The 27887-nt window shown below is 34.9% G+C and overlaps 1 protein-coding gene across 1 annotated transcript in view; it reads right to left on the minus strand.

Moving 5' to 3' along the window:
• MCCC1 (methylcrotonoyl-CoA carboxylase 1) overlaps positions 1–27887 on the minus strand; it is a 49006-nt gene that overhangs the window by 19148 nt on the left and 1971 nt on the right. Inside the window, exons 3-10 of the mRNA XM_006925757.3 lie at positions 27115–27251; positions 24692–24787; positions 18066–18187; positions 17492–17639; positions 17283–17404; positions 11590–11701; positions 10402–10483; positions 971–1098 (exon numbers count right to left, since the gene is read on the minus strand). Coding sequence (XP_006925819.1) covers positions 971–1098; positions 10402–10483; positions 11590–11701; positions 17283–17404; positions 17492–17639; positions 18066–18187; positions 24692–24787; positions 27115–27251 — 947 coding nt within the window. The remainder of the gene's footprint in view (positions 1–970; positions 1099–10401; positions 10484–11589; positions 11702–17282; positions 17405–17491; positions 17640–18065; positions 18188–24691; positions 24788–27114; positions 27252–27887) is intronic.

A 27887-nucleotide genomic window follows, 5' to 3' on the forward strand; every position in this document is an offset into this window, starting at 1 on the left:
TAAAACTTTTATTTTATATTTTAAAAAAGGCTGTTAAAATCTATTATTTTCAAAAAACATATTAAGTTATTATTATTATTATAATATTCAAAATAATATGCTTTGTGGAACTCTGGTTTAGGTCAGCGCTTCTCACACTATTTATAATAAAGGAACAGTTACGGACTTACACGTTTGTAAAATCAGTAGATCTATCATAGCAATGCCAAAAATGCTTTAAAAACTTCTAAATATTTACTGTGAATGTCCATACTTATCCCACCTTGGCCAGCAACAGTTTGTAAGTCAGCTCTTGTAAATGGACCACTCACTCTATTGGTCTAGACCAGTGGTTCCCAACCTTTTTGACACCAGGGATCGGTGCTCCTATGAGAATCTAATGCCTGATGATCTCAGGTGGAGCTGAGGCAGTGATGCTAGCGCTGGGGAGCGGCCGCAAATACAGATGAAGCTTTGCTGACTTGCCCATTGCTCACCTCCTGCTGTGAGGCCCGATTCCTAAAAGGCCACAGACAGATACCAGTCCACAGCCCGGGGGTTGGGGACCCCTGGTCTAGACCATTGCCTTGGTTCTTCATTCCCAACTCTGCCTTAACTCATTTCACCTTGGCTAATATCTGTCCTGCCTCTAAAATCTAATGACGGACTGGCCCAGAATAATGTGGCATCATGTACAGTACAAGCCTTTGGCATTGAGATGATGCAGTCACAAGAAAGTCTCAGCGGCAGCAGCTCACCTGCTGGCTGCTCCACGTCTGAAGGGAAATGATGGTAACTGACAGATTAGGAATCTGTGTCCACAGTGACAATGACATAGCATCAAATGCAGTGTCACCTTTAACCTCTCATTTTCCTATCCTCATCATAACCAGCAAGAATTGAACCCTTATCCAAAGGTGACACCTTCTTTTAGGAGGCCATCGGGTACTGTATTCTCGAGACCAATGTTCAATAGGAAAAGTATCCCCACCTTAAACTGCCACTCTACCAAGTCAATTCCTGTGATCATCTCGGTAACAGGATGTTCCACTTGCAGTCTTGTATTCACCTCCATGAAGTAGAAATTGTGCTCTCGGTCCATAATAAACTCCACCGTTCCTAAAAGATAAAATACAATAGTCATATTTCAAAAGTTGATAATCAGTAGCAAATAAAAACCTTCTGTGATGTATCACAGAATTATACCACCGTTTTTATTCAAAGGTAAACACTTTGTATTCCATAAAAAAACTCTCAGTTTACAGCAATAAATAATTCTCAAAGACAGGAAGTCATATGAAATTTTGAAACAGAAAAATATACTTTGGGTTTTGAGCAAATGGTAAGCCCAAGTTATGAATCAGTTTCAGCTATCACAGCAATGAGAAGATGGCTGGACCATGTGTCATTGCTTCACTGCACCTGGATCCCTGGGAACCTTCCCCTGTGACATCCTATGTTACTCTAACCTTATAAAGAAAAATACATTTTTTTGTTTTCCTGATTGTGGGCCCTTGGAAGTTTCCTTTACAAGTTCTTTTGCTAGTGACCCATGGAAATTGCTTAGCAACTCAATTTTATGTTTACAATGTCTTATCTATTGGCATTTTATTAAGCACTACAAAACTTCCCCCAGCTCTATTAAGGTATAAAAATTTATCCATTTTAAATATAGGTGTACTGAGTTTCAGTAATTGAATACAGTCATGTAACCACAACTGCAGTGAAAGTACAGAACATGTCCATCATCCAACATGTTCCCTTGTTCCCCTTTGCAGTCAGTCCCTTCCCTGAGCTCCTGGCTCCAGACAATGACTAGTTTGCTTTTTGTCATTAGTTTTTTTCTAGAATGTCATATAAATAAAATATAGAATATAGTATTTTGTGTTTGAGTTTCTTTCACTTAGCCTAAAGTTAGCTCCATATACAACTGACCCTTGAACAACATGGGTTTGAACTGTGCGGGTCTACTTAGGCATGAATTTTTTTCAATGAACATATTGGAAAAATTTTTGGAGATCTGAGGTAATTTGAAAAAATTATAGATAAACATGTAGCATAGAAATATTGAAAAATTGAGAAAAAGGTATGTCATGAATGCATAAAATATATGTAGATACTACTCTATTTTGTCATTTACTACCATAAAGTATCCAACAATCTATTAAAAAAAGTTAAAATTTATCTAAACTTACACACACAATTATAGACTGTATACGATGCCATTTGCAGTCGAGATAAATATAAACAAATCTAAAGATGCAGCATTAAATCATAACTGCATAAATTAACTGTAATACATACTGTACTACTGTAATAACTTTGCAGCCATCTCCTGTTGCTATTGCAGTGAGCTCAAGTATTGTGAGTATCCATTTAAAATGCTATGTGACACTAATCATCTCCCCACGAGCAGTCTGTCCCTCAGTAAATTGTGGATCGCAACGAAAAGTGACCTCTCACAGTTCATGCATATTTTTTATTGTGTTTAGTGCAAAATTGTAAACCTTGAATAACACCATGGTACCCATACAAAGTGCCATTAATGATGATGGAAGTGCTCTCAAGAAGCAGAGGAAAGTCATGACATTATAAGAAAAAGTTGAATTGCGTGGTATGTACCATAGAGCAAGGTCTGCAGCTGTGGTTGCCCACTATTTCAAGGTAAATGGATCCAAAATAAGGACAACTGTGAAAAAAAAAAAAAGGAAAGGAAATTTGTGAAGCTGCTGCTGCAGCAACGCCAGCAGGTACAAAACCTTGCACTTTTTGCTAAATATCTTTTCATCTCATACTGAAAATGCAGCTTTTATACGGGTGTAGCATTGCTACAAGAAATGCATACTTATAGACTCTAATATGATTCAAGAAAAAGCAAAGTCATTATATGACAACTTAAAGCAAAAAGACAGCGAAGGCTCTAAAGCTGGAGAATTTAATGCCAGCAAAAGATGGTTTGATAATTCTAGAAAGAGGTTTGGGGTAACAAAATATCAAGGTAACAAGAGAAGCAGCTTCTGCCAACCAAGAGGCAGCAGATGAGTTCCCAGACACCACTAAGAAAATCAGTGAGGAGAAAGGATATCTGCCTGAACAGGCTTTCAATGTAGAAGAAAGGCACTATTCCTGAAAAAAATACCACAAGACCTTTATTAGGAAGGAAGAGAAGCGAGCACCAAGATTTAAGGTGGGAAAGGATAGGCTAACTCCACTGTTTATGCAAATATAGTCGGGTTTATAATCAAGGTTGTCCTTATCTATAAAGCTGCTAACCCCTGAACCTTAAAGGGAAAAGATAAACACCAGCTGCCAGTCTTTTGGTTATACTACAACAAAAGGCATGAACAGTGAGAACCCCCTTTCTGGACTGGTTCAATCGAAGCTCTGTCCTTGAAGTCAGAAAGTACCTTGCCAGTAAGGAACTGCCTTTTAAAGTTCTTCTGATATTGGATAATACCACAGGCCACCCAGAACACCATGACTTTGACACCAAAGGCATCAAAGTGGTCTACTTGCCCTCAAACACAATATCTCTAGATCAGGGGGTCATAAGGACCTTTAAGGCTCATTACACATAGCACTCTATGGAGAGGGTTGTAAGTGCTATGGAAGGGAACCCAACAGACAGAATATCATGAAAGTCTGGAAAGTAAAATATGCCATTGTTTAAAAAAAAAAAAAAAAAGCCATCAAGCCTGAAAAACAAATTCCTGCAGGAGAAAACTGTGTCCAGATGTTGTGCATAATTTCACAGGATTCATGACAGAGCCAATCAAGGAAATCACGAAAGACACTGTGGATATGGGGGGAAAAAAGTGGGGGGTAAAGCATTTCAACATACGGATCTTGGAAAAATTGAAGAGTGAATAGATACAACACTAGAGGAACTTAAAGATGACTTGATGGAGGTAAGTGTTTCCAAACCAGTGCCAGATGGCGAGGAAGATATAGAAGCAGTGCCAGAAAACAAATCGACATTAGACAATTTGGCAGAAGGGTTCGTTATTCAAGATTGCTTTAGACTTCTTTCATGACATGAACCCTTCTATGATATGGCCACTAAAGCAAATGATGAAGAAGGATTGGTACCGCATAGAAACATTTTTAGAGAACTAAAAAAGCAAAAAAGTCGGACAGAAATTATGACGTATTTTGTAATGTTACACTGAATGTGTCCGCTTCTCCTGCCTCCTCTTCTACCTCCTCTGCAGACTTCTACCTCTGCCAGGCCTGAGACAGCAAAACCAAACTCCCTTTTTCCACCTCCTCTTCAGCCTACTCAATGTGAAGACAATGAAGATGAAAAACTTTAGATAGCCCACTTCCACTTAATGAACAGTAAATAATCATCATGCTATATAGTTAACAAACTTATCTATTTTGTATGTGTGTGACTGTCTTCGTTTGAAAATCTAACAACTAAAGAGCAAGAACTGCAAGAGATGTTTTTGTGTCATTATCATTGCCTAAGTATTCGTCATGTAAAACACTGTGTGCAAGCCTTGTATCGAAGTGGATAGTCTATCCTTACATAGGCATAAGGTGAGTGAATTTCATATTTTAATTTTGTATAAAATTAACAAATAATGTTACTTTTCTTACTGTTTTATGACTTTGCTTTCAAAAATTACATTACTGTACAGTATGCCTCTCACACATAATTGGAGAAACTGGGTGGGTATCAGCCTATCACCACAGGTAAGTGGTTTTTTAAAAAAAGTAACAATGTTTCCAATATTGTATTATAAATGTGACTGTAATACTGTATGTCATAAAAATTTTATGATGCACTTGTTAGTGTATAGTCTAGGCTACTGTGAAGCACTCATATCAATTGCACTAGGCTACCACAAAGCAACCACATTGCAGCTTCTTTGTTATCAATGTATGAATTATTATACCTGTAAATAAATATTAATTTGTTTTTCATATTATCTTTTTATTTTTGATATCTAACATGTATAACATTTATGGTGTTTTGTGTCATATAAGACCATATTAATGTAGGTACTGACAGATTCATCTTCTTAACAGATGATGTAAACTTGTAGTATTGATAAATACAGTAAAGTACTGTAAATGTGTTTTCTCTTATGATTTTCTTAATAACATTTTCTTTTCTCTAGCTTACTTTACTGTAAGAAATATAGTATATCATACATATAACATATAAAATATGTGTTAATTGACTGTTTTGCTTATATTCTCAGTAAGGCTTCCAGTCAACTGTATGCTATTGGTAATTAAGTTTTGGGGGAGTCAAATGTTACACATGGATTGTCTACTACGTAGGGGGTCAGTGCCCTGAACCCCTCTACTGTTCAAGAGTCAACTGTAATATAAAACTGTTTTTCAAACTCTGGGTCACAATTCATTAGCGGATGGTAAAAATTTAGTGAAGTCTTCCAAGTTTCCAGCATGTAAGGAACTTAGAAGTAACCATTCTGTCCTGACAACAAAAGCTGAAAAAACTGAAAAAAATCAAGAAATCTTCTTAGAGCCATCGGAGATGTGAGGTCACAAGACAAATCAGGGCCCCCAGAACTAGAGAGGCAGATAGGCAGATACAGAGATTCACAACTTGCTGTCCAGAAATTTACAAGCAAAAACCTTTGCAGGAATAAGCACCAGAATAGGAAAACCAACACTGTAATCGATGAATTGCTGGAGGCTCAGTATGGACATTCTGAGACTTAATAACCCCATGGGAACCTAGTCATGGGAATAGGGGGAAGGGTATTCTCATACTTTTGTGACTTTGACATCTAAGAGCTCTACCAGGTCCTCACAGTGAATACTGGAGAAAAATCTCTGTGAGCTTCCAGATACGAGAGGGGAAATGGAACCTTGTGAAGTATGCTGTTCTGTTCTTAACAAAATCTGCCTTTAAGAAAAAGTATTGGAAAAAAAAAAAAAAAGAAAGAAAGAAAAATTATTTCACCAGAGCCTGCAAACAAGAGCACCAGAGTAAAATATTTAAAGCCTTGCGAGGGGAAAAAAAATCGCTAACTAGAATTCTGTATCCTGGGAAGTTATCCTTCAAAAGTGGAGAAATAAAGACTGTCTCAGATCAACAAAAATTGAGAGAATTTATTGGCAGATTTGCCTTGCAATAAATGATAAAAGAAGTTCTTTAGAGAGAAGGAAAATGATATAAGGTCAATACTCCAAGAAGATATAACAATCCTCAATGTGTATGCACCCAACAACAGTGTGACAAAATACATGAGGCAAAACCTGAGAACTGCAAAGAGAAGTAGATGAAACCACTAATACAGTTGGAGACTTTGACACTCTCTATCAGAAATAGGCAAATACAGCAGGCAGTAAATGAGTAAGAAAATAATTAAACTCAATAGCATCATCAGCAAACTAGATATAATTGACAGCTATAGACTACTTCATCCAAAAACAGCAGATTACATATTCTCAAGCTACATGGAACATTTGCCAAGATAGACCACATGCAGGGGCATAAGAAACACTGTAACAAATTTAAAAGAATAAATATCATACAATGTCTGCTCTTAGACCACAATTAAACTAAAAATCAATAAACTGAACTAAAAAATCATTAACAGAAAGATAGCTGGAAAAAATCCCCAAATATTTGTAGATGAAACAACACATTATTAAATAACACCAGGTCAAAAAGAACTCAGGAGAAATGAAATGAAAATGGAAATACCTTGTGACAATATGAATGGACCTCAAGATAATCATGCTAAGCAAAATAAGCCAGACAGAAAAGTTGAAAACCACATGATATCACTTATATGTGGGATATAAACCTAAAAGCAACAAACGAAGAGGACAAACAAACAGACTCATGGACTGGTTACCAGAGGGTGGGCGGGGGGTGAGGGGGGAAGAGGGAGGTAGATGGGGTTAAAGGGGTCAAATATGTGGTGAGAAAGAAATCTAACTATGGGAGGGGAACGCACAATGCAACATATATATGCCTTACTGTTAAACTGTACATCTAAAACTTACTGGATTTCGTTAACCAATGCTACCAAAAAAAAAAAAAAAGGTTTTTTTAAATAAAAATTAAAAAAAAAAACAAAAAAAGAAAAAAAAAGAAAATGGAAATACAACTTATCGAAACTTTTGAGATGCACCAAAAACAGCACCTAGAGGGAGATTTATAGCATAGAATCCATATATTTAAGAGAAAAAACTACGTCTAACCATATTAAAAAGTCAATAACCTAAGCTTCCATTTTAGGAAACTCGAAAAAGAAGAGCAAATGAACTCCAAAGTAAGCAGGAAAAAAAAGAAACAAAAATTAAAGTAGAAATACATGATATTGAAAACAGGAAATAGAGAAAATCAACAAAACCTAAAGCTAGTTGTTTGAAAAGATCAATAAAGTTGATAAGCCTCTAGCCAGGCTATAAAGAAAAATAAAGATAAGACAAAAATATCGGAAATTAAAGAAGGGACAATCACTAGCAGTTCCTATGGACATTAAAAGGATAATAAAGAAATATTATGCACAATTCTATACCCACAAATTTGATAACCTAGATGAATGAGTTCCTTGAAAGACACAATGTGACAACACTCAACACAAGAAGAAACAGACAATCTGAATAGGCCTATATCTATTAAAGAAATTGAATCAATCATTAATAAGCTTCCCAAACAGAAAGTAGTAGGCTCAGATGGGTTCACTGGTGAATTCTACAAAAAATTTAAGTAAGAAATTATACCAATTCTCTATAATCTCTTCCAGAAGATAAAAGCAGACAGAATACTTCCTAACTCATTCTATGTGGCCAGCATTATCTTAATACCAAAACCAGACAAAGACATTACAAGAAAAGAAATCTATAGACCAATATCTTTTATGAACAAAATTGCAAAAATCCTCATCAAAATATTAGCGAATCAAATCCAACAGTGTATAAAAAGAATTATCCACCATAACCTGGGATTTATCCCAGGCATGCAAGGCTGGTTCAACATTTGGAAATCAATTAATGTAATCCATCACATTAACAGGCTAAGGAATCACATGATGGTATCAACAGATGCAGAAAAAGCATTTGACGAAACCCAAAATACAATTATAATAAAAACTCTCAAACTAGGAACAGAGGGGAATTTTCTTGATAAAGATTTACAAAAAAACCTTCAACTTACATCATACTTAATGGTGAGAAACTAGAGGCTTTCCCACTAAGATCAGAAATAAGGCAAGGATGTATGTTCTCTCCACTCCTTTTCAACATTGCACTGGAAGTCCTAGCTAATGCAACAAGAAAAGGAAATAAAAGGTATACAGATTTGGAAGGAAGAAATAAAACTATCTGTTCACAGATGACTTGATCACATACATAGATAATCTGAAAGAATCAACAACAACAAAAAACTCCTGGAACTAATAAGTAATTATACCAAAGTGGCAGGATGTGAGATTAACATACAATTGTTTTCCTATACATCGATGATGAATAAGTGAACTTGAAATTAAAAATACATTTACATTAGCATCCCCCCAAATAGGTTTACATTTTATAAATTTTATACAAAATTTATATTAAAAAATTATAAAACTCTGATGAAATAATTCAAAGAACTAAATAAATGGAAAGATATTTCATGTTCATGGGTAAGAAGACTCAACAGAGTCAAGATGTCTGTTCTTCTAAATTTAATCTATAAATTCAATGCAATCCCAATCAAAATCCCAGAAAGTTATTTCATGGATAATCAAAAAACTGATTCTAAAGTTTATATGGAGAGGCAAAAGACTCAGAATAGCCAACTCAATACTGAAGAACAAAAGTCAGAGGACTGAAACAACCTTACTTCAAGACTTACTATAGAGCTACAGTAATCAAAACAATGAAGTACTAGTGAAAGAACAGATAAATAGATCAATGGAACAGAATAAAGAGCCCAGAAATAGACCCACATAAATACAGTCAACCAATCTTTGACAAAGGAGAAAGGGCAATACAATGATGCAAAGTAGTCTTTTCAACAAATGATGCTAAAACAACTGGACATCCTCATGCAAAAAAAAAATAAATCTAGACACAGATCTTATACTTTTCACAAAAATTAACTCAGAATGGATCATAGACCTAAATGTAAAACCCAAAACTACAAAGCTCCAAGGAGATAACACAAGAAAAAACCTAGATGACCTCATATGTGGTGATGCTTTTTTAGATAGAACAAAAAATGCACAGTCCATGGAAGAAATCATTGATAAAGCAGATGCCAAGTAAGCATATGAGAAGATGCTCCACATCATATTTCATCAGGGAAATGCAAATTAAAACAATAAGATACCACTACACACCTATGAGAATGGTCAAAATCTGGATTGGTGAGGATGTGGCGCAACAGGAATTCTCATTGCTGCTAAGAATGAAAAGTGGTATATACACTTTGACAAAAGCTTGGCAATTTCTTATGTAACTAAGTATAATCTTACCACACAATCCAGCAATCCTGCTCTTGGTATTTATCCAAATGAATTGAAACTTATGTCCATGCAAAAATCTGCACATGGATGTTTGTAGCAGCTTTATTTATAATTGCTAAAATTTGGAAGCAACCAAGATGTCCTTCAGTCGGTGAGAGGATAAACAAACTGTGGTACATCCAGACAATAGAATGTTATTCAGTGCTGAAAGCTATCAAGCCATGAAGAGACATAGAAGAAGCTTAAGTTCATATTAGTAAGTGAAATAAGCCAATCTTAAAAAGCTACATGTTGTATACTTCTAAATATATAACATTCTGGAAAAAGGCAAAACTATGGAGGCAATAAAAAGATCAGTGGTTATCAGGGGTTGGAGGCAGGGAAGGATGAAGAGCAGAGCACAGGATTTTTTGGGCAATGAAACCACTCTGTATGATACTACAATGGGAGATACATGTCATTAAACATTTGTCCAAACTCAAAACGTACAACGTCAAGACTGAAACCTAATGTGAACTATCTTCTGTGAGTGATAATGATGTGCCAGTATAGGTTTATTGATTATAACAAATGTACCACTCTAATGTAGAATGCTGGTAGTGGGGAGACTGTGTGTGTGGGAAAATATCGGTATTTTTTGCTCAAGTTTGCTGTGAACCTAAAACTGCTGTTAAAAATAAAGTTTATTAGTTTTTAAAATGCAAAAAATCAATTTAGTGATTTTAATTTAAAATAGGAGAAAAAATATCAAATAGTATTATACATAATTAGGATAAGTACTATTTTGTGAAATATTTTTTTCAAAAATCTGAATATAAATACACTTATGTGTAAATATGGGGTCTCAATACAAAATACATTTTTTCTGTAGATGTCAAAAAAGTTCGAAAGTCACTGATTTAAGAGATACATGTTTCTTTTGCCTCTGAAAAATAAATAATTGTTTCTCCTTCTCTATTAGAAACAAATCTTAACAAACCTGCTCCGACATAATTTACAGCTTTAGCAGCTCTGACTGCAGCTTCTCCAAGCTTTTTTCTTACTTCAGGTTTAATACCGGGCTATGAAAAATATTTAAAATAAATTTCCATTAGTACCTAGCCCCACTAAAATTTTCCATTAAGATTCAATATTACAGTTCTGTGTATCAAATATTGCATTAAAGAGATAATAAAGATAAAAAGCTAATGTTATACATTTCATCAAGAAACACTGTCCTATACTACAGTTTAACTGTCACAATTTCTGTTTAATTGACAACTGTTTAATGGTTCTGCTGGTATTTTAAGATGATAAAGCAATCTAAATCATCTGCCCAATAATTATCTTGGAATAATGGTGAACCTTGAGATTCCAAGTTAATAAGAAAGGCACATAAAAAGAAATGTATGTCAATAAATAGGCAAAATTTTTAACATTTTAAAAACTGTGCTCTAAAGATACATATTTAAGCAGTCTGTTTGAAAATAACATTTTACTAAAATTATTGTTGACATTTACTTCAAAAGGTATAATATACTCTGCAACAGAAATGAAAATTTGAATGTGAGAATAACAAACTGATTAATCAGAAACTTCAGATCCCTGACCTAATAGAAATACATATTGGTAAAAACATATATGAAATCTCCTCTTATCTGTGGGGTATATGTTCCAAGACCTCCAGTGTGTCCCTGAAACCCCAAAGATTCATGAACTCTACATAAGTTTTTCTTTTTTCCTACACATACATAACTTTCACTTAAAGAAAGCACTTTACAGCTTCTTTGGCATGTCCGAATTATCAGCATCGCTCCACTTGTGCTTTTGAGCCATTCTTCAGTAAAATATGGGTTGCTTGGACAGAAGTAATGTCATAGTCTATCTGATAACCAAGACAATTACTAAGTGACTATCAGGAAGGTACTTGGATCAGCGAAGATTTTCCTAGAAACTATCCAGATGGAACACGGTCCTGTTGTGTCTTCTGTATGGCAGCCCCAGAGCACCAATTCCCTCCTCATCCCTAACACTGTGGTGGGGCCCTATCCTTACATCACTGCTGGGAAGTGGTTGTCCAGCAGGACTTAGGGAGAAATACTAGCTTTACGGATTTCTGATGTGAAAATCAGAGTGACTGGGGTTTCTATTATAGAGAAGCCTACAAATTTCTTCACAAGGTCCTTACCGCTGGGGCTTCCTCGATGATTTTCTGATGCCTCCTCTGTATACTGCAGTCTCTTTCGAACAAGTTCACAACATTGCCATGGTAATCACCAAATATCTGGACTTCTACATGTCTATTTAAAAGCGAATGCAGATGTTAATATACTTTGTTATAAATGACAAATATCACATTCATTGAGCCAAACTGTTGGCCAAGGTCACCAGGATTCTTCTATTTTTATTTTAAGTAAGATGGGATATTTTCACCTCAAAAATAGAGGATATGAATTGAGAAACACAACTATAGTTAAATTTGTAAACACTTGATGAAAACCTTTCCATTTATTGGATGAATATTAAAGGAAAAAATGAAATGACTGGGAAATAAGAAAAGACAGAAAACATAGGAGACTATCTTTATGACTTCAGAATAGGGGCAAGTTACAAAAAGTACACACTGTTAAAGGAAAGACAGATAAATCTTACTACATCAAAATTATAAGTTATAGTCTTATTTCATATATCCTTAAAAAAACCAATGAAAACATTCTATGATAAGGAGGTTTTTCAAGATCAGCTTTTACAGTCAGATTTTATAAACTATGGCAGATTGAAAATTAAAATGGCTCATCATAAAACGTTAAGAAATAAATTAATATGGATCATTAGTTTTTAAGACTATACTAACATTAAATCACAAAAAAGAAAAAAAACAAATAAAGGCACTTCAATGTTGCATATAAAATAGTAAAGTTATTACTTTATAAACAGAAATCATATTAAGGGTAAATGCATATAATAAAAAAACAAGGCTAACACAGACCATCTGGTGAACACAAAAGCATTCTTCTCAGTAGGCTTATTTTGATATGTTCGCACCGTAGTTCACCTCGCATATTCGCCACCATAATACAGAAACAAGTAATCAGCAAATGTCTTCCCTTTAGATTTTTTAAAAATAAAAATGTCAAACATAGAAGAAAAAATTTAAAAACCTGGGAATTCTTGTAAATGTACTCTTCAGCACAGTGGCTCATATGTGTTCCTTTTTGTTCACCTCATGAAGGACTTTATTCAACCACTCAGAAGAATTTGTTTTCTTGATATATCGTTCCTACTGAACATTCCATTTGAAAATTTTTCCACCTGTCCAACAAAATAGGAGCCGATCTCTTCCTTTTGGATGTCTTCTTGACCTTTCCTCCTCTTTTTATTTATCCTCAAGCCATCAACACCAAATACATTCTTGCTATTATTATTTCAAACCGTTAACTGTGAGATCAAATAAGAATAACAGATTTTATTTTACCTTCATTTATTCCTTCTATAATGTTCTTTTCTTTATTAAATTTGAGTTTCTAATTTGTATCACTTTTCCTTCTCTTTGAAGTACTTTTGTTTTCATTCCTTGCAAGGCAAGTCTACTGGTGACAAATTCCCTCGATTTTTGTCTGAGGACATTTTTATTTCTCCTTCATGTCTGAAGTATAACTTCACTGCATATAGAACTTTAGGTTTGTGTTTGTTTTTTTTTCTTTCAACACTTTTATACATTTTGCTCTACTTGATTCTTGTTTGCATGGTTTCTGGGGAGAAGTCTGATGTAATACATATCCTTGTTCCTCTATAGGTAAGGTGTTTTTCCTCCTCTCTGGCTTTTTCAAGATTTTCTATTTGTGTTTGTTTTCCTAAAGTTTGAATATAATTTTTAAATTTCTTTGATATTTAACCTGTTTGATGTCCTCTGAACTTCCTTCCTGGTTCTGTAGTTTGGTGTCTGTCATCAATTTTGCAAAAATTTTGGCCATTATTACTTGAAATCATTCTCCCGCTCATTTCTTTCTTCTTGTACTATTCAAATACCATGTTACACTTTTTAAAATTGTCCCACAGTTCTTGGGTAGTTCTTTTATGTTATATTTTTCTTTATTCTTACTTATCTTTGTATTTGGGAAGTTTCCATTGACATATTTTCACGGTCACTGATTCCTTCCTTAGCTCTGTCCAGTTTACTGATGAGTCCATCAAACACATTCTTCTTTTGTTTTCTCCTGCTGTCTTTGGGTTTCCCTAAAAACTGCTTCTTAAGTAGTGTCCGTGTCTTGCAGCTCTTTCCGTTATAATCCACTGTTATACTGGAGTTCTGGTGACATGGTAAGGGGTAGGGGAGGGAAAGCATTCTATAATCTAACGATTAAATCTTAGTGTTTTAGTGGGCCTGTGACTCTGTGCTTCAGAAGTGTTTCTTACCTTTTTTCTCCCTTAGGTGAAACAAGAAGGTTAGAGATTAGATTTGGCTATCAGCCCTTTCCCTAGGACAGAAAATGTTCTGGCAAAGTTTCCCTTGGAGTGCTGGCTTTTGATATTGAGAAGAGAGTGCTCTGGACTTTTTTCAAAATGGTTACTTTTCTCTTCCCCCTGAGAAAATTCTTCTCAGATTTTCACTTTGATAGAGTTCTAGAAATAAAACCCATGAAAATTTGGGGGTCCCCCTAACACTTGGCTCTAAGGAGTTTCTCACTATCAAGCTAGCCCACACTCAGCCTCCAGTAATATTTCAAAATTCCCAAGTAAGTGTTCCTACTAGCTTATGATTCTAGCATCTTCTGCTCCTGGTAAGCTGATCTCAGCTGATTCACCGTATTCACATGCCCGCCCAGATTTTAGAGTGGTGGTTCACCCTGTGACCTCACTGACTTTTATTCTGTTCAGCTTTTTACTCACTTTTCAAATGTGAGTAACAACTTCCAAGCTCTTTACATGTGGGAGCTGTATAGTTTGTAAAATTCTACCACTTCTACTGACTCTCCTGTATCTTTTAGCTGCTCTGGAGAAGAGGACACTATAGCAGGGACTCCAGGTTCTAAAAGGAACATGTAGGGGTCACACCAGGAGCAGGACACAGTTTTTATTCTGAGTTCCCAGAAATACTTTTCCTTTGGCTGCTTACAAAGGAAGATCATCAAAGATCAGTGTTCTCTGTTTTGATTTCTGTATTCATCAAATTGCTTGTGTTATTTTCCTTCTGCTGACTGAACTTTCCTGTTGCTTTGTCTAACTTAGAGGTTCTGTAGCACAGTGTCTGAGAACCAGGTGGTACATAAAATCATAGCCACTCCAACTAGCCACTGCTGAGGTCTGGCAAGACAGGTTGATACAGCTGGATTCTGTCAGGAACAACTTGATATTTTCTAAAAGTTCTAAAGTTTTTTGTTTCCTATTTACATTTTTAATTTATCTAGAATACATATTAAATATGAAGTGAGGGAGGAATCTGATTTTTTTTTATTACCCTCCAGATAGTACACTTTGAAGACTATTTTCTATCCCAGCCTTTCAGATGATTTATAGATATATATAGATATATAGATATATAGATAAAGATACAGATATACTGAAAGCCAAGTGACTTTATAAAAAATAATTCATTTAGGAACCATGACCAGAGAGAGATTTACCTTGAAGGTAATGAACTGAAGCTCTAGGCCCTTCCCTTGCATGAGCCTCTTCCTGGATCCTGTACCTAATTTTTTATTCTTAAAGAGGGTCTTTTACAAATCTGATAAAATTTGTAAACACTTTGGTATCTACTTTTCTCAGTTATCAGCACCACCTTGAAAACTTTCTGGCATGCCATTAATTCAACAGGTAATTATTTAGCAAGATATAACAGTATATACAGTATGATTAGCATAATATTATAATATTACTAGAAAATACAGCATAGAAATGCTAATACCTAGAGAATGAGATTATGAGTGACTTTGTTTTCTAACTTCTGTACTTTCCAAAAGTTTGTAATGTAGTCATATTACTTCTATATTTCAAAAAATATTATTGATGCCTATCATGAAGAAAGTAGTATGCCAGGTATTATATAGAGCAGTGGTCCCCAACCTATTTGGCACTAGGAACCAGTGCTCCTATGAGAATCTAATGCCTGATGATCTGAGGTGGAGCTGAGGTGGTGATGCTAGCGCTGGGGAGCGGCTACAAATATAGATGAAGCTTCGCTCGCTCGCCCACTGCTCACCTCCTGCTGTGCGCCCAGTTCCTAATAGGCCATGGACCGGTAACGGGCCACAGCTCAGGTGTTGGGGACCCCTGATATAGGAGAAAATTAAAAAGAAATATATGAGCAGAGCCTAATTTCCAGGAGTTTCCAGATATTGGAGGAAAAAAATTACAAGGTGAGGTAACATATAGCTAATATTTCACAAGGAAAGAATTTACAACTTTAAAAAAATATGTTGTAGGCATTGAATTACAGTCACTGAAATAGCTAGCTGATATCTCCAAAATAATTCTAACTCAAGAGTATGCCAATTTGGATAGTGAGCCTATATTTTTTTGAAAAATTTACCTTAGAACTTCCTTTGTCTTTTTCTTACTTCCCACCAACAGATGGCATATGCTGTGCTCTCCTAATCAACTGGACTATTTTGAGGTTAACATTTTTTTTTTTAACTAACTCTAAATGAATTTAACTTATGTTCCATGCTCAGGGACAGTCCTAAGCTTTGTACAGCCTGAAACAAAAACAATAAAGAATACAAAATTAGGTAGAGGATCTTGGAAGAGGCTCATGCAAAGGAAGGGCCTGAAGCTTCAGTTCATTACCTTCAAGGTAAATTCCTAAATGAATTATTCATTATAAAGAATTCCTAAATGAATTATTCTTCACAAAGACACTTGACTTATAGGATATCTTTATGTACCTATATCTATATCTATGTATCTATATCTATATCTATATCTATATCTATATCTATACCTATACATATAAATTACCACAAAACCTATTATATAGGAAGCTTTATAATCAATATCATATTTTAAGGAATAGACATGAAAATAAAAAAAACTTAGAAATTTACATGGCATTTGTTATCATGGTAGCTAGAGAAGCAGTTTAGTACAGTGGCTTCAAGTATGAATTTTGAAATCAAACTGCCGGGGTTCAAATCCAAGCTTCACTACTTCCTAGCCAGGAGACCTCAGGCAAGTCACATGACTACTCTGTTGCTCAGTATCCTTACCTAAAAAACGGGAATAGTACCCACCTAATGGGGTTCTTGTAAGCATTAGATTAGAATTAGGACAGTAAGATTCGTTAGTCTATGTAAAATACTTAGAATCTGGCACATGATAAGCACCATGTAAGTGTGAGCTGTTAGTATAATTTGTTAACATATCACAAATAAAATTCAATTTCCATTTTCTATTTCCATTTTCTGAGCATCTCAACTGATGCTCATGGAGTTCTGTAAAATGCAGCTTAATTTCATACAATAATTTTTTTTATTTTGAAAAGTTCATCAACAAGAAATGAATTGAACAAATTAATGGCATACCAATATCACTGAACCATTAAGCCCAATAAAAGAATGAGGTAGAGCCATATTTACTGATATGGAAAGGTAGCTATGATATAGTCTTAGCATATAATAAATATTATATAAGATTCTATTCACTGTTCTGTATATATTTTGTTTTCTGTGCATATGTATAAATGTTTCTATTCACATGGAAAAGCCTGGAAGGATGCACATCATACTATAAAAGTGGTTACAGGGGTAACCTTTCATTAAAGGAGTGGGATTGAGGGACTTATGTATTTACATTTTATTAGAACTTTATATTTTATATAATGTGCATGCATTTTTTTTTTATATAATTTAAAAAATCTGAGGCAGAATAAAATGCTGAACCCACCTTGGCATGTCCACAAACTTTTCAATCAGCATAGCATCATCATTAAAAGACTTTTTAGCTTCCCTCCGTGCTGATTCTAGCTGCTCTTGAAATTCTTTTTCGAATCTAGCAATCCTCATACCCTAAGGTAGAAAGATAGTTATGATTACAACACAAACAAAACAAAAAGACAAGCCTAAAATGGAAAACGCAAGCATGCATAATCTTACTTTTCCTCCTCCACCACGGATGGCTTTAATCATGATGGGATAACCAATTCTCCTAGCATGTTCTTTCAGGCATTGGTCTGACTCATCCTCGCCATGATAGCCTTCTACAACAGGTACTCCAGCAGCAACCATTATGGATTTGCATGTGCTTTAGAACAAAAAGCCAAAAACAAACAATGAAAAAAATGAGATGCCCCAATTCTGTAAAATATTTCAAATATAGCCCAGTCTATAAAATACAATGGAACTATTTAAAGAAAACATCCCATAGAGAAAGAAAGGACGACTGTCTGAGACAATAAATATTAATACAAAATTATAATATGTTAATGTTTCTCTATCCAGATTTTCATGTGGTATCTCATCTCACCTTGTTTTCCTCTCCCCCCAAAGAATTAACATGTTGGTTAGATATACTAATTAGCTGAATATTTTCTGTAATTCACTGGAGTGGCAGATAAATAACTTATGCTTATAACAACAAAAGAGTATAATTAGCAATGTCTATTATAGGTAAAACAAACCATTTCAATTGACCCTCCTATGGTTATATTTAAAAGATATAAACTCATACCTCTTTATTCCCATGTCTCTAATTGCAGATAAAGGAGGACCTATAAAGATAATTCCTTCTTGCTTACATAGTTTGGCAAATTCCATGTTTTCTGAAAGAAAACCATATCCTGGATGGATAGCCTAGAAGTGAGATATAAAAAGATAAATTTACTAGTGTTCCATTGGCAAACTGTGATGCAGGTGAAGTCATCTTCCTCTGGGGAAGCCTCTCACTACCCCAGTGATAGAAGTACACTATGGTCTCTATCAAAATCTGTTTCCAAACAGATGTATGAAGCATTCATACAAAAGTTCTAGAGCCTTACCTGAACCAGAAGAATTGTATTTTTTTTTTTATTGTGGTAATGTATACATAACATAAACTACCATTATCACCACTTCTAAGTGTACAATTCGGTGGCATTAAGTATGTATGCAGTGCAGTACAACCATTACCATCAAGCATCTCCATAACATTTTCATCATCTCAAACGGAAGCTCTGTGCCCATTAAACATTAAGTCTCCATTCCCTGGTAACAGAAGAATCGGTATTTTAATTTAAAATAATACTGCTATTAGGTTATAACATTAAGGAATATCTGTAAGTAGGGATAAAGATAAGGGGTATTTGTTGACTCTGCCTTCATATAAAGCTGGCCTAGCACTGAAACCATGGTACCCAAAAGTTGGAAAAGAGCGCACTAGCACAATAATACCTCATTTATCGTCAGCTCATTATGTGCCCATGTCACCTTCCTAAAAAAAAGCTAAGAGGCAAACAAAAAGTCATATATTAAAGTCTACATGTACTTTGGTGAAAGAGGACTCTCAGACTTTTGCCTAGCTACTTGCAACTTACTCAGTTTTAACAAATTTATTTATCTGCCTTTCTAGCTCACAGAAGAAAATCAGTGACTGAAAGACAGCATGTTTTCTAAGAGCAAACATACTGACAGGAAAAAGGGAAGAAACAGAGGAAAGAAAACAGCAGCTTACTTTAGCACCTTTATTAAAAAATTAATTGACTATATACATACACACACACAACGTTCTATTCTGTTCCATTGACTTATATATTCATCCTTCTGATACCGCATTATCTTGGTTATTGTAGCTTTATAATGAGCTTTGAAATCCAAGAGTCTAAACCCTACAAATTTGTTAGTCTTTTTAGAATTGTTTTAACAATATACTAGGTCCTTTGGCTATTTTAGGAACGACTTGTCAATTTCTACAAAAAAGCATGTTGGGATGTTGATAAAGAGTGCATTAAATTTATAGATCAATTTGGAAAGAATTCCCATCTTAACAATACTGAGTCTTCCAATGATGTATGTATTCATTTATTTAGGATTTCTTTACTTTTACTCAATGATGTTTTGTCTCCTTTTTTTTAAAGATACCTAATTTGATAGAACTCTGATGAACTAAATAAATACTCTCTCTTCATAATTAAGAAAAAAAAAGCAGCTAACTACTTCCGCATATAAGTTTAACTATACATTCTGGGAATGGCATCGACAAGTTTAATTCTTCTCTAAAAGAACAATTTCATATATCCAAACCATAGTATTTTTGAGCATTTAAATGGGTCATAAAGGAAAAACCAACATTACTACTACTGCCAGTGGGCGAATTCCCTAGCTGTCAGGCATGTACTCAGCTTCCTGGTGGATCACAGAATTGCAAGCTTGTTCACAGTGTTCATTCCACAGTACTAATGCGCCTTTAACAGGAAAGAGAAAACTTGTCTGCACTTTTATCAAGCTCTCAAATGATGCCATGGACCATCATTTCTACCTTGAAATCTCTGTCAAAACAATTTCTTCCACTCTTTCAGTTTGTATCTAGTCTGCTCTATGCTTGAGCATATATATATAGATCCAAAGTCGGTGGTAGTGGTGGTGGCTCTGCCGTCAAGTAGAAAGGAGATGTGTCCTAGCCACTGTAGAGGGAACGAGTCATACTCTTTAAACTCTTATTACCAAGAATTTCCTATCCACATCTGTGATAGTTAACACATGGATTTCCTTTTGATCAACCAATTTGCTGAATCGAAACTTCTAATTAAACAACATCTTCCCTTTTCCCAAACTTGCTATATTCATTACAGGTATTTGACAATGATTTTGAAATGCCCATAATAAAGTTATTCATCTCTAGTGGCACATTAAAAAAACTGGAGCGCTTTTACAAAACATCCATGCTCGGGAGCTAATTGAGATAACTGAGGGGATGAGGCCTACAAAAAAGTAACTTTTCACTAAAATAATATACATACAAAAAAGTACACCTCATAAGTGTACAGCTTTTACATCGTTTTCATAAACTGAGTACACTCGTGTAGCCAGCACTCAGATGAAGAAACAAAACATCCCTAGCATTCCAGAAGACCCCCTCTATGTTCCCCTCCAAGTTACCATAGGCCCCTCCCTTAAAGCACTACACCTCTTTAAAAGGCTCCTAAGGTGATTATAATTTACAGCCAGTGCTTACGACTACCTCTTTCCCAGCCAGAGAGGGTCTGAGACAATTGAGAACTAGCCTAATGAAAATGCTTACCATTATATCTTCCAGATTCTCTCAACATAGTCATGTCACCAGGCAATCAAACAGAAAGTTAGCTCACTTGTAAAGTCTGCTCTAGCATCTATAAAAATACCTATGTCAAAACAACCCCATTAAGAACAACTCTACGGTTATAGCAAACTTTCAAAATCATTATACACATTGTTAAATACTTTTATTAGAATGATCAATAAGTCTCTTCTAAAGTCAGTTAGAGCTAGGCTTGCTCCCCTAATTGGCAAGTATCTTTTTATTACAGAGCTTTATAAATTGTAACCCACCAAATTTCCTTTTTGATCAGAGCAGTCAAGAACTAAAGTAGATTCCCTTGGGTTTCTATCCCCCAAGAATAGTCCTACATTACTTATTTTTTTGCTTTTAACCTTTGTTTTAACCACTATCTTAATGTTTGCAAGCCATCTCAAATCTTGGATATCCAGGCAAAATGTGTGAAACTATTTATTCTTTTCTCATTGTTTGTGTTATTATAGCATCTAATATAATACTAATTCACATAGACACCTAGCTGACAAATTCCCTGGAATTAGCATATCGTACATTTGTGAGAGGGTTGTTATTTAAACTTAAAAATGGTTTCAGCAAACCATCATTGAAAAGGGAGAGGATTTTTACCTCCAAAGAGAAGGTCGATTAGGAGAGAAAGCAATGATAAAATAAGTAACCTGGCTGGCCCACAGGAAGTTATTTTTAATTAATTAAAACTTCTGATTAAACAACACCTTCCCTTTTCCCAAAATGTGAGGCAACAAAGTTCTCATGAACAGGGAACGAATAGGGCTGGGAGTCAGGAGACTCTTGTTTAATTATCTTTCAATGATGAGACAAGTTTTGCTTTCAAAGGACTTGGAGATCTTGATAAAAATGCAAATTATGTATTAAAATGTAAATTAAAGTGGTTTTGGGGTGAGGTATAAGAGTTGCACTTCTATCAAGCTCTCAAATGATGCCATGGACCACATTTTGAGTAGCAAGACTAGATTTGGGATATCATGCAATCTTGTGTGCATTAGATTTTACATCTGAAAAATGGACTTAATTATACTATGTCATGTATGCTGAAACACATGCTAAATACATGAAGTGATATTTACATTAAAGTACCTGATTTCCAAAAGAATATATAAATCTACATATTATTATCATCTCCTTACTCTCCTATTGGTCTTTTACTCCTAGCAATAACTAAAAAGCTTTAAAAATAAGCATTTTCTTTGATTATTTGTGTATAAATTAATGCCTATGTTATTTAATCTAGAACTCTAAAACTAAAGAAGAGAACACTGATGCAGGAACACATAAGTACAAAATAACTACATATATTCCTTAATTCAAACCAATAACCTCTGTATACTAGCTCCTCCAGTTGCTAGGAGGTAAAATAATAAGTCTCAGATGTGGGTTCTTCTCAGTACAATGGAGATGAGCTGAAGCCAAGATATGCACTAAAATCGTTAAACAAAATAGCTAATTAAGTCTAACAATGACTGGAACAGGAAATCAAATGCTAAAGGAAAAGGAAGACATCAGTGTGAATAGAGACAATGTGAAAGAAACTGTTAAAGGCAGGAATCAATGTGTCAGTGAAGGGCAAAGCTACTGCATGCAATTCATTCTGAAACTGCAAAACCAGCTCAAACTGGCCTTATCCTATTTCTTACAAAATACTGAGTTATTTTTCAGAAACAGAACAAAACTGCCCTCATGTAGCTAAAACATAAGTAGGGGGGAAAATGTTGCAAATTACACCTGGAAACAAAGTTTCTTCCCCCCAATGAACCAAAAAGACCAGACATGAACCTGAACCTGGAACCCTTCCAAAAGCAAAGAGTCCGTTGTCCATAAAGATCTGGTGCTGAAGCACCTTTATATCTCTCCCAAACCCTGGATTAAGACGACAGATTTGAGCCTTGCTTCTGTAACAGTTTTGCCTGCTTTCTTTGTTATCAGCCCCACCTTTGCCCCTATCCCACCACTAGTCTGTCTACTCTCCACCAGCAGCCACAAAGTTCTTACTAAAATGTAAATAAGATCACTTCACTTCCCAGTTTAATATACCCTAATAGCTACTTAGAGTGAAATGCAAACTCCTTACCAAGGCCTGTACTATCCTAAATGATGCTGCCTTTACCTCTCAGCTTCATCATCTGCTACCACTTTCTTCCTGTGTCAGCTGGTTTTCTCTGCTCCAAATCTAACCTTCCACTATGCTTTGTGATAGGGCTCTGCAAATAACCTTTTTTGACAGCGGGCTTTCTGTTAGGTTCTGCCAGCAGGGGTCATGGCATGAAAACTGGAAGCAGGGAAGCTTTCCTACTCTCACACCCAGTTCCAGGCTTCAGCTTCTTTTGGAACTCCCAGAATCAGCTTCATTATGCCCCCTGACCCCGGGCCCCTTCACAGAGATCTGAGCAACAGTTGCCAAAGGTGCTACTCCAACCTATTCTCCAGCCCCAAGGGGTGGTTGTCAATTTTTGTACCTTTTATCACTGGCTAATTTCACCAAACTTTTTTTTTCTCTTTTAGCACTGTAACACTGGTGGAATTAATTCCTAAATTAAATTCCCTCTGTTGAAATTTCTAATGAAATTTTGGTTTTATTGATTAGATACTGAATGACACAGCCCCTCACCACTTTCGCTTTATCCATACTGAATATTTTTTTCCCTTGAACATCAAGCTTATTTTCATTTCAAAGTCTTAGCAATCCCACTTGCCTGAAACTTCCTTGTCAAGTTCTTCATATGGCTGGCTCCTCATCAGTTAGGTCTCATTTCAACTGTCACCTCCTCAGGGAGGCCTCCACTGACCACCCTATTTAAACGCATCTCTTAATCAGTCTTTATCCCTTCATTCTCCTTTACTTTCTTCCCAATACTTATAACATTCTTCAGTGTATTATTTCTTTACTTGTCTAAGTATTTATTATCTGTCTCACCTACTAAAGACCGGCTTCATAGGGTAGAAATTGTGTCTTATCCATTGCTACATCTACGCTTAGAAGTTGGCACAAAGCAGGAGATCAATTAATGCTTCCCGAGAGATAAATGTATGAATGATAAGAGAAGGGGAAAGAGCATTCCAGTAGGTGGAACAATATAAGCAAATATTTAGAGGAAGAAATAAACATAGCGTGTAAAGGAGATGGAGAAAAGTTCATTGTAGCTATAATAAAGAACTGGAAATAAAAGATACGTTTTGACAAATATTAGAAATGCTTTTAAATGTTAGGCTGAAGTCTCTGAACTTAACATTGTAACCATTGACTATTTACTCACTGGGAAATAGGACGAGAAACGGGTGAGATTATTTTTAAAAAGAGAGAGAGCAAGGGATAATAATGAAAAAAATGTTTAAAAAACATTCATAGCACTATAGAGAATTCATTGGATAGGTACGGATTCAGAAGTAGGGAAACCAGCTGAGAATCAAAAATCCAGATAACAGTCTGGCTTTTTGATCAAAAAGAACTACTTCCGGAGACAATGCAAAAAAAGATTCAGCACAAGTTGGTTCCTTATTTATTTATTTATTTATTTACTTACTTACTTACTTACTTACTTACTTATTTCCCCCACTGCCTGATTTTATTTTGAAGGATGAATAAGAGATGTAATAACATCAAAGTTTTGAGTGTGGAATATTGGGAAAGCGGGTAGTGGGGCCCTAGAGTGAAACTGGGAAGTCAACAGGGAAAAAGATTTTTCCTGGTTACATTTTACCCTGTAAATAAGAGCACCATCTATTTTCTCCAAAGGATACAATGTTCCTAAGATCTGATTTTGAAGGTGAAAGGGCTGAATTCTCTCTTAATTTTAATTTATAATTTAGAACCTCCCTCCAATTTCCTAAAATGATGTAAAGTGTACAAGATTCAGTAAGAAGGTAGAGTGGCTGAAGAATGAGAAGGGACATGCCTAGTTTATGATTACAACTGAATAATCAAATGTAAAAATCTCAGGAAAAGCTAAAAATAGAAAATGAGTTCTATAAATGATTTTGTGAAAATTGTACAATATTTCCTCCTTTTATATTGTAAATCTCTTCATGACTCTTACCTGTGCAGCAGAGATCTTGGCCACTTGCACGATTTTCTCCATGGAAAGGTAGCTCTGCTGAGAAGGAGCAGGACCAATGAAATAGGCTTCATCTGCCTATTTAAGAGATATTACATACTTAAAAAACCACATACCTAGTATACTACATTGAACTGCTTCAGGGTCATCTTATTATTATAAATAAAAATGTTGGCTCCCCAAGAACAATGCAAGATTGAGAAACTGAAGTACCAGCTCATATCTGTTATCAAAATAAGCAGGTTGGGAATCTTTGCGTGACAACGTCAAAACTTGATTTTTATATATAAATCACACACTAGAATTGTAGTGCCTTATGACAGAAAGAAACAGGAATTACTCATAGAATGAGAAAGAAGTGTCTAGAGAGCTGCATGGGCCTGCTGTGCAGTGCTAAAAGTCTAGGTGAAGCTGATCACCACAAATTATGTCAGTGCTTGGAGTCTTGCTGTGGGCATAAAGAAGGCCAATAGTTGAATTCATCTATGGTGGGTCCTGTCTGGTGGATAAGAGAATAGCTAGGTTTAACTGATAACACAAACCTCAGAGGAATAGAGTCCTTTTAGTTACAATTTTCCAGTTAAGCCAAGGCTCTGAAACATTAACTGATTTGTCTAAGATCCCTTGGCTAGTAAGTGGTAGTTACTAAAATTAGAATCTTGATTCTTTCCCATGTATATCTGGGATCTGGATATGTACCACTCAAAGTGTGGTCTGTGCATCAGCCATGTTCGGTGAACTGTTTTAACCAATCCTTGATGACAGGACCTTGCTTGTAAGTCAGCTACACCACAGCAGACTGTTTACTTCCACTAGTGTTATGTTTGAAAAATGTTCCCAAGAGGAATTATTAGTGAGCAGTTTGAACTTACCTACTTAAATACTGTTGAGTATTTAACGGTATTTAATACACTGGTCCCTCAATTTTTGCAGATTACCCATTCCACACCTCTTTTATTTTATGTGGAAGAAAATTGTGTAAAAAGAGTCCACTAGTACAAAAAAAAAAATTCTAAAGAAATAGGCCAATATAAGTCATAAAAATACTTATTTCACATATTTTCACAAAAAAATGCTAATGAAAAATTAAAATTTTATTCTCTGTCAATCTCAACCAAACTTTTTAATTAGCACAAAGTCACTATCTTCATTGCTTGAAATATTTGGAAGTACTTACGATTTCAGTTTCATTATTTATGTTTGTTTTTAGATGATTTTTTTCCATCCCTGTCTTTTAGTAAGTTTTCATAAATTCTTTGATATCCACTGCAACATTTTTAAAAATCTGTTCAAAATTTTAAGGCTCATTGGATGTTTGGATCAATATCTAGAATTGCAGTTTCCAGTTTCGTGTCCAATTGGAAAGCTTTGTAAGTATTTTCTGCAGTGAATAAAACTGGTTCATGATCACTGTCATAGTCGTTGGCAGGATGGGCCTTAGATATTAAGTGAATTAATTTATTAGCAGTTAATTTGTGATCAACAAGTAATCTGTCAATATCATCTACATACTAATCGTCAGAGCTGCCATCTTGAAATTTACTTAATAAATTAATAATGCCAGTTGTTGGAACCATATTCCCATACAACCACTTCTGGCCATACTGCTTTCCAGCAAGCATTTAAAGTTGATGGCTTTATATCATTCAAAGCTAAAGCAATATTCTTGATACAACTTAAAACTGTGTATTTATTCCAGGCTTCTGTAACTGTAGGTGATTCATTATCTAAGTTATCTATTATTTAAGTTTATTAAAAATGTCATTAAAACTCCGTTTAATATAATTAATCTTAAAGATGGAAATAATGCCTGGATCTAAAGGTCAGGTCAAGAAAGTTGTATTTGGTGGTAAATATACAACTTTTATATTTAGATGTTCTAAACTGTGTGGGCGAACAGTTGCATCATCTAAAAGTAAAAGTATTTTAAAAGGAAGAGATTATCCTTTATATAATTTTCAGCTTCTACAGCAAAACATTTGTAAAACCGATCCCAATAAACATCAGTAGTCAACCAAGCTTTTTTTTATTTGCTGTCCAATGGATGGGAAGATCATTAATAATTGTATGTTATTAGGTATTAGTGCTTTGTACATTAGTTCTTTGCTGAGTTAAGCTACTGTTTTTTTTTTTTAGAAAGAGTAAATGCCAATAATAGAAATAAAAAAGAAAGAACTGTATAAAACGAGACTGCATAAATGGAAACCATGTATAAAAAGTCCACATAAATAGGGGGACTATTTACCATGTATACATAAAAAAAAAAAAACTTGCATAAAAATATACCATATAAATTGAGGGATGGGCGTACTAGCACATATAAACCGTTAAGCAGAACAAAATACTGACACACTAAACAAATACAATCACTTACAAAATTTGACTTCTAGTGTTTAACAACATACCATATCTACATGCATGGAATTTCTGTCAGCCTCACTGTAAACAGCCACAGACTGTATATCCATTTTTTTGGCTGTTCTCATCACCCTGCAGGCAATTTCCCCTCTGTTGGCAATAAGGACTTTGGTAATGTTTCGTCCTGTTTGAAACATAATCATACACTAATCATACACTAATCATTAAAATCATACACTAATGTTACTGGGAGCAAGGAATGAGAATGTGAAATTATTCTATGACATTAACCAGCTGGTAAATGTTAGTTTTGGTTAAATTAGCATAACAGAGCCTAAAATAACATCTTAACTAATATTAGACAGTGCATTTCCTTTCACTGAAATTCAAGATACTCTTATTAACACAAACTCTTAAATTACTCAGCTTTTTCAATTTAAAATTAAAAGATGCTTTGTTATGTCAAAGATCAAATTAAAATAGCTAAAAAATAAACTATCATAGTACTTTCTATGTTCTAGGTCCTGTGCTAAAGACTCTATCTGGACTTAAATCCTCACAATAATCATATGAAATAGATATTATTACTATTATTATCTCAATTTCAATAATGAAGAAGTTAAGATTGAAAGAGATAGCACTTTCCTGAAATTATACAGCTAAAGAAATGGTGGATCTAAGATGTGAACCAGATCCAGGATCTGAACCCAGGTTAGCTTCACTCCAGAATCTGAGCTCTTTGACACTCTGCTCCACTGCCTCTATTGCTCTGAACACAAGAGTGTGTGGTTCTTTTGAAATTCAAATGAATATTGCACCA

The sequence above is a fragment of the Pteropus alecto genome, unplaced genomic scaffold, assembly GCF_000325575.1.
Source record: "Pteropus alecto unplaced genomic scaffold, ASM32557v1 scaffold88, whole genome shotgun sequence".
NCBI classification, from domain to species: domain Eukaryota; kingdom Metazoa; phylum Chordata; class Mammalia; order Chiroptera; family Pteropodidae; genus Pteropus; species Pteropus alecto.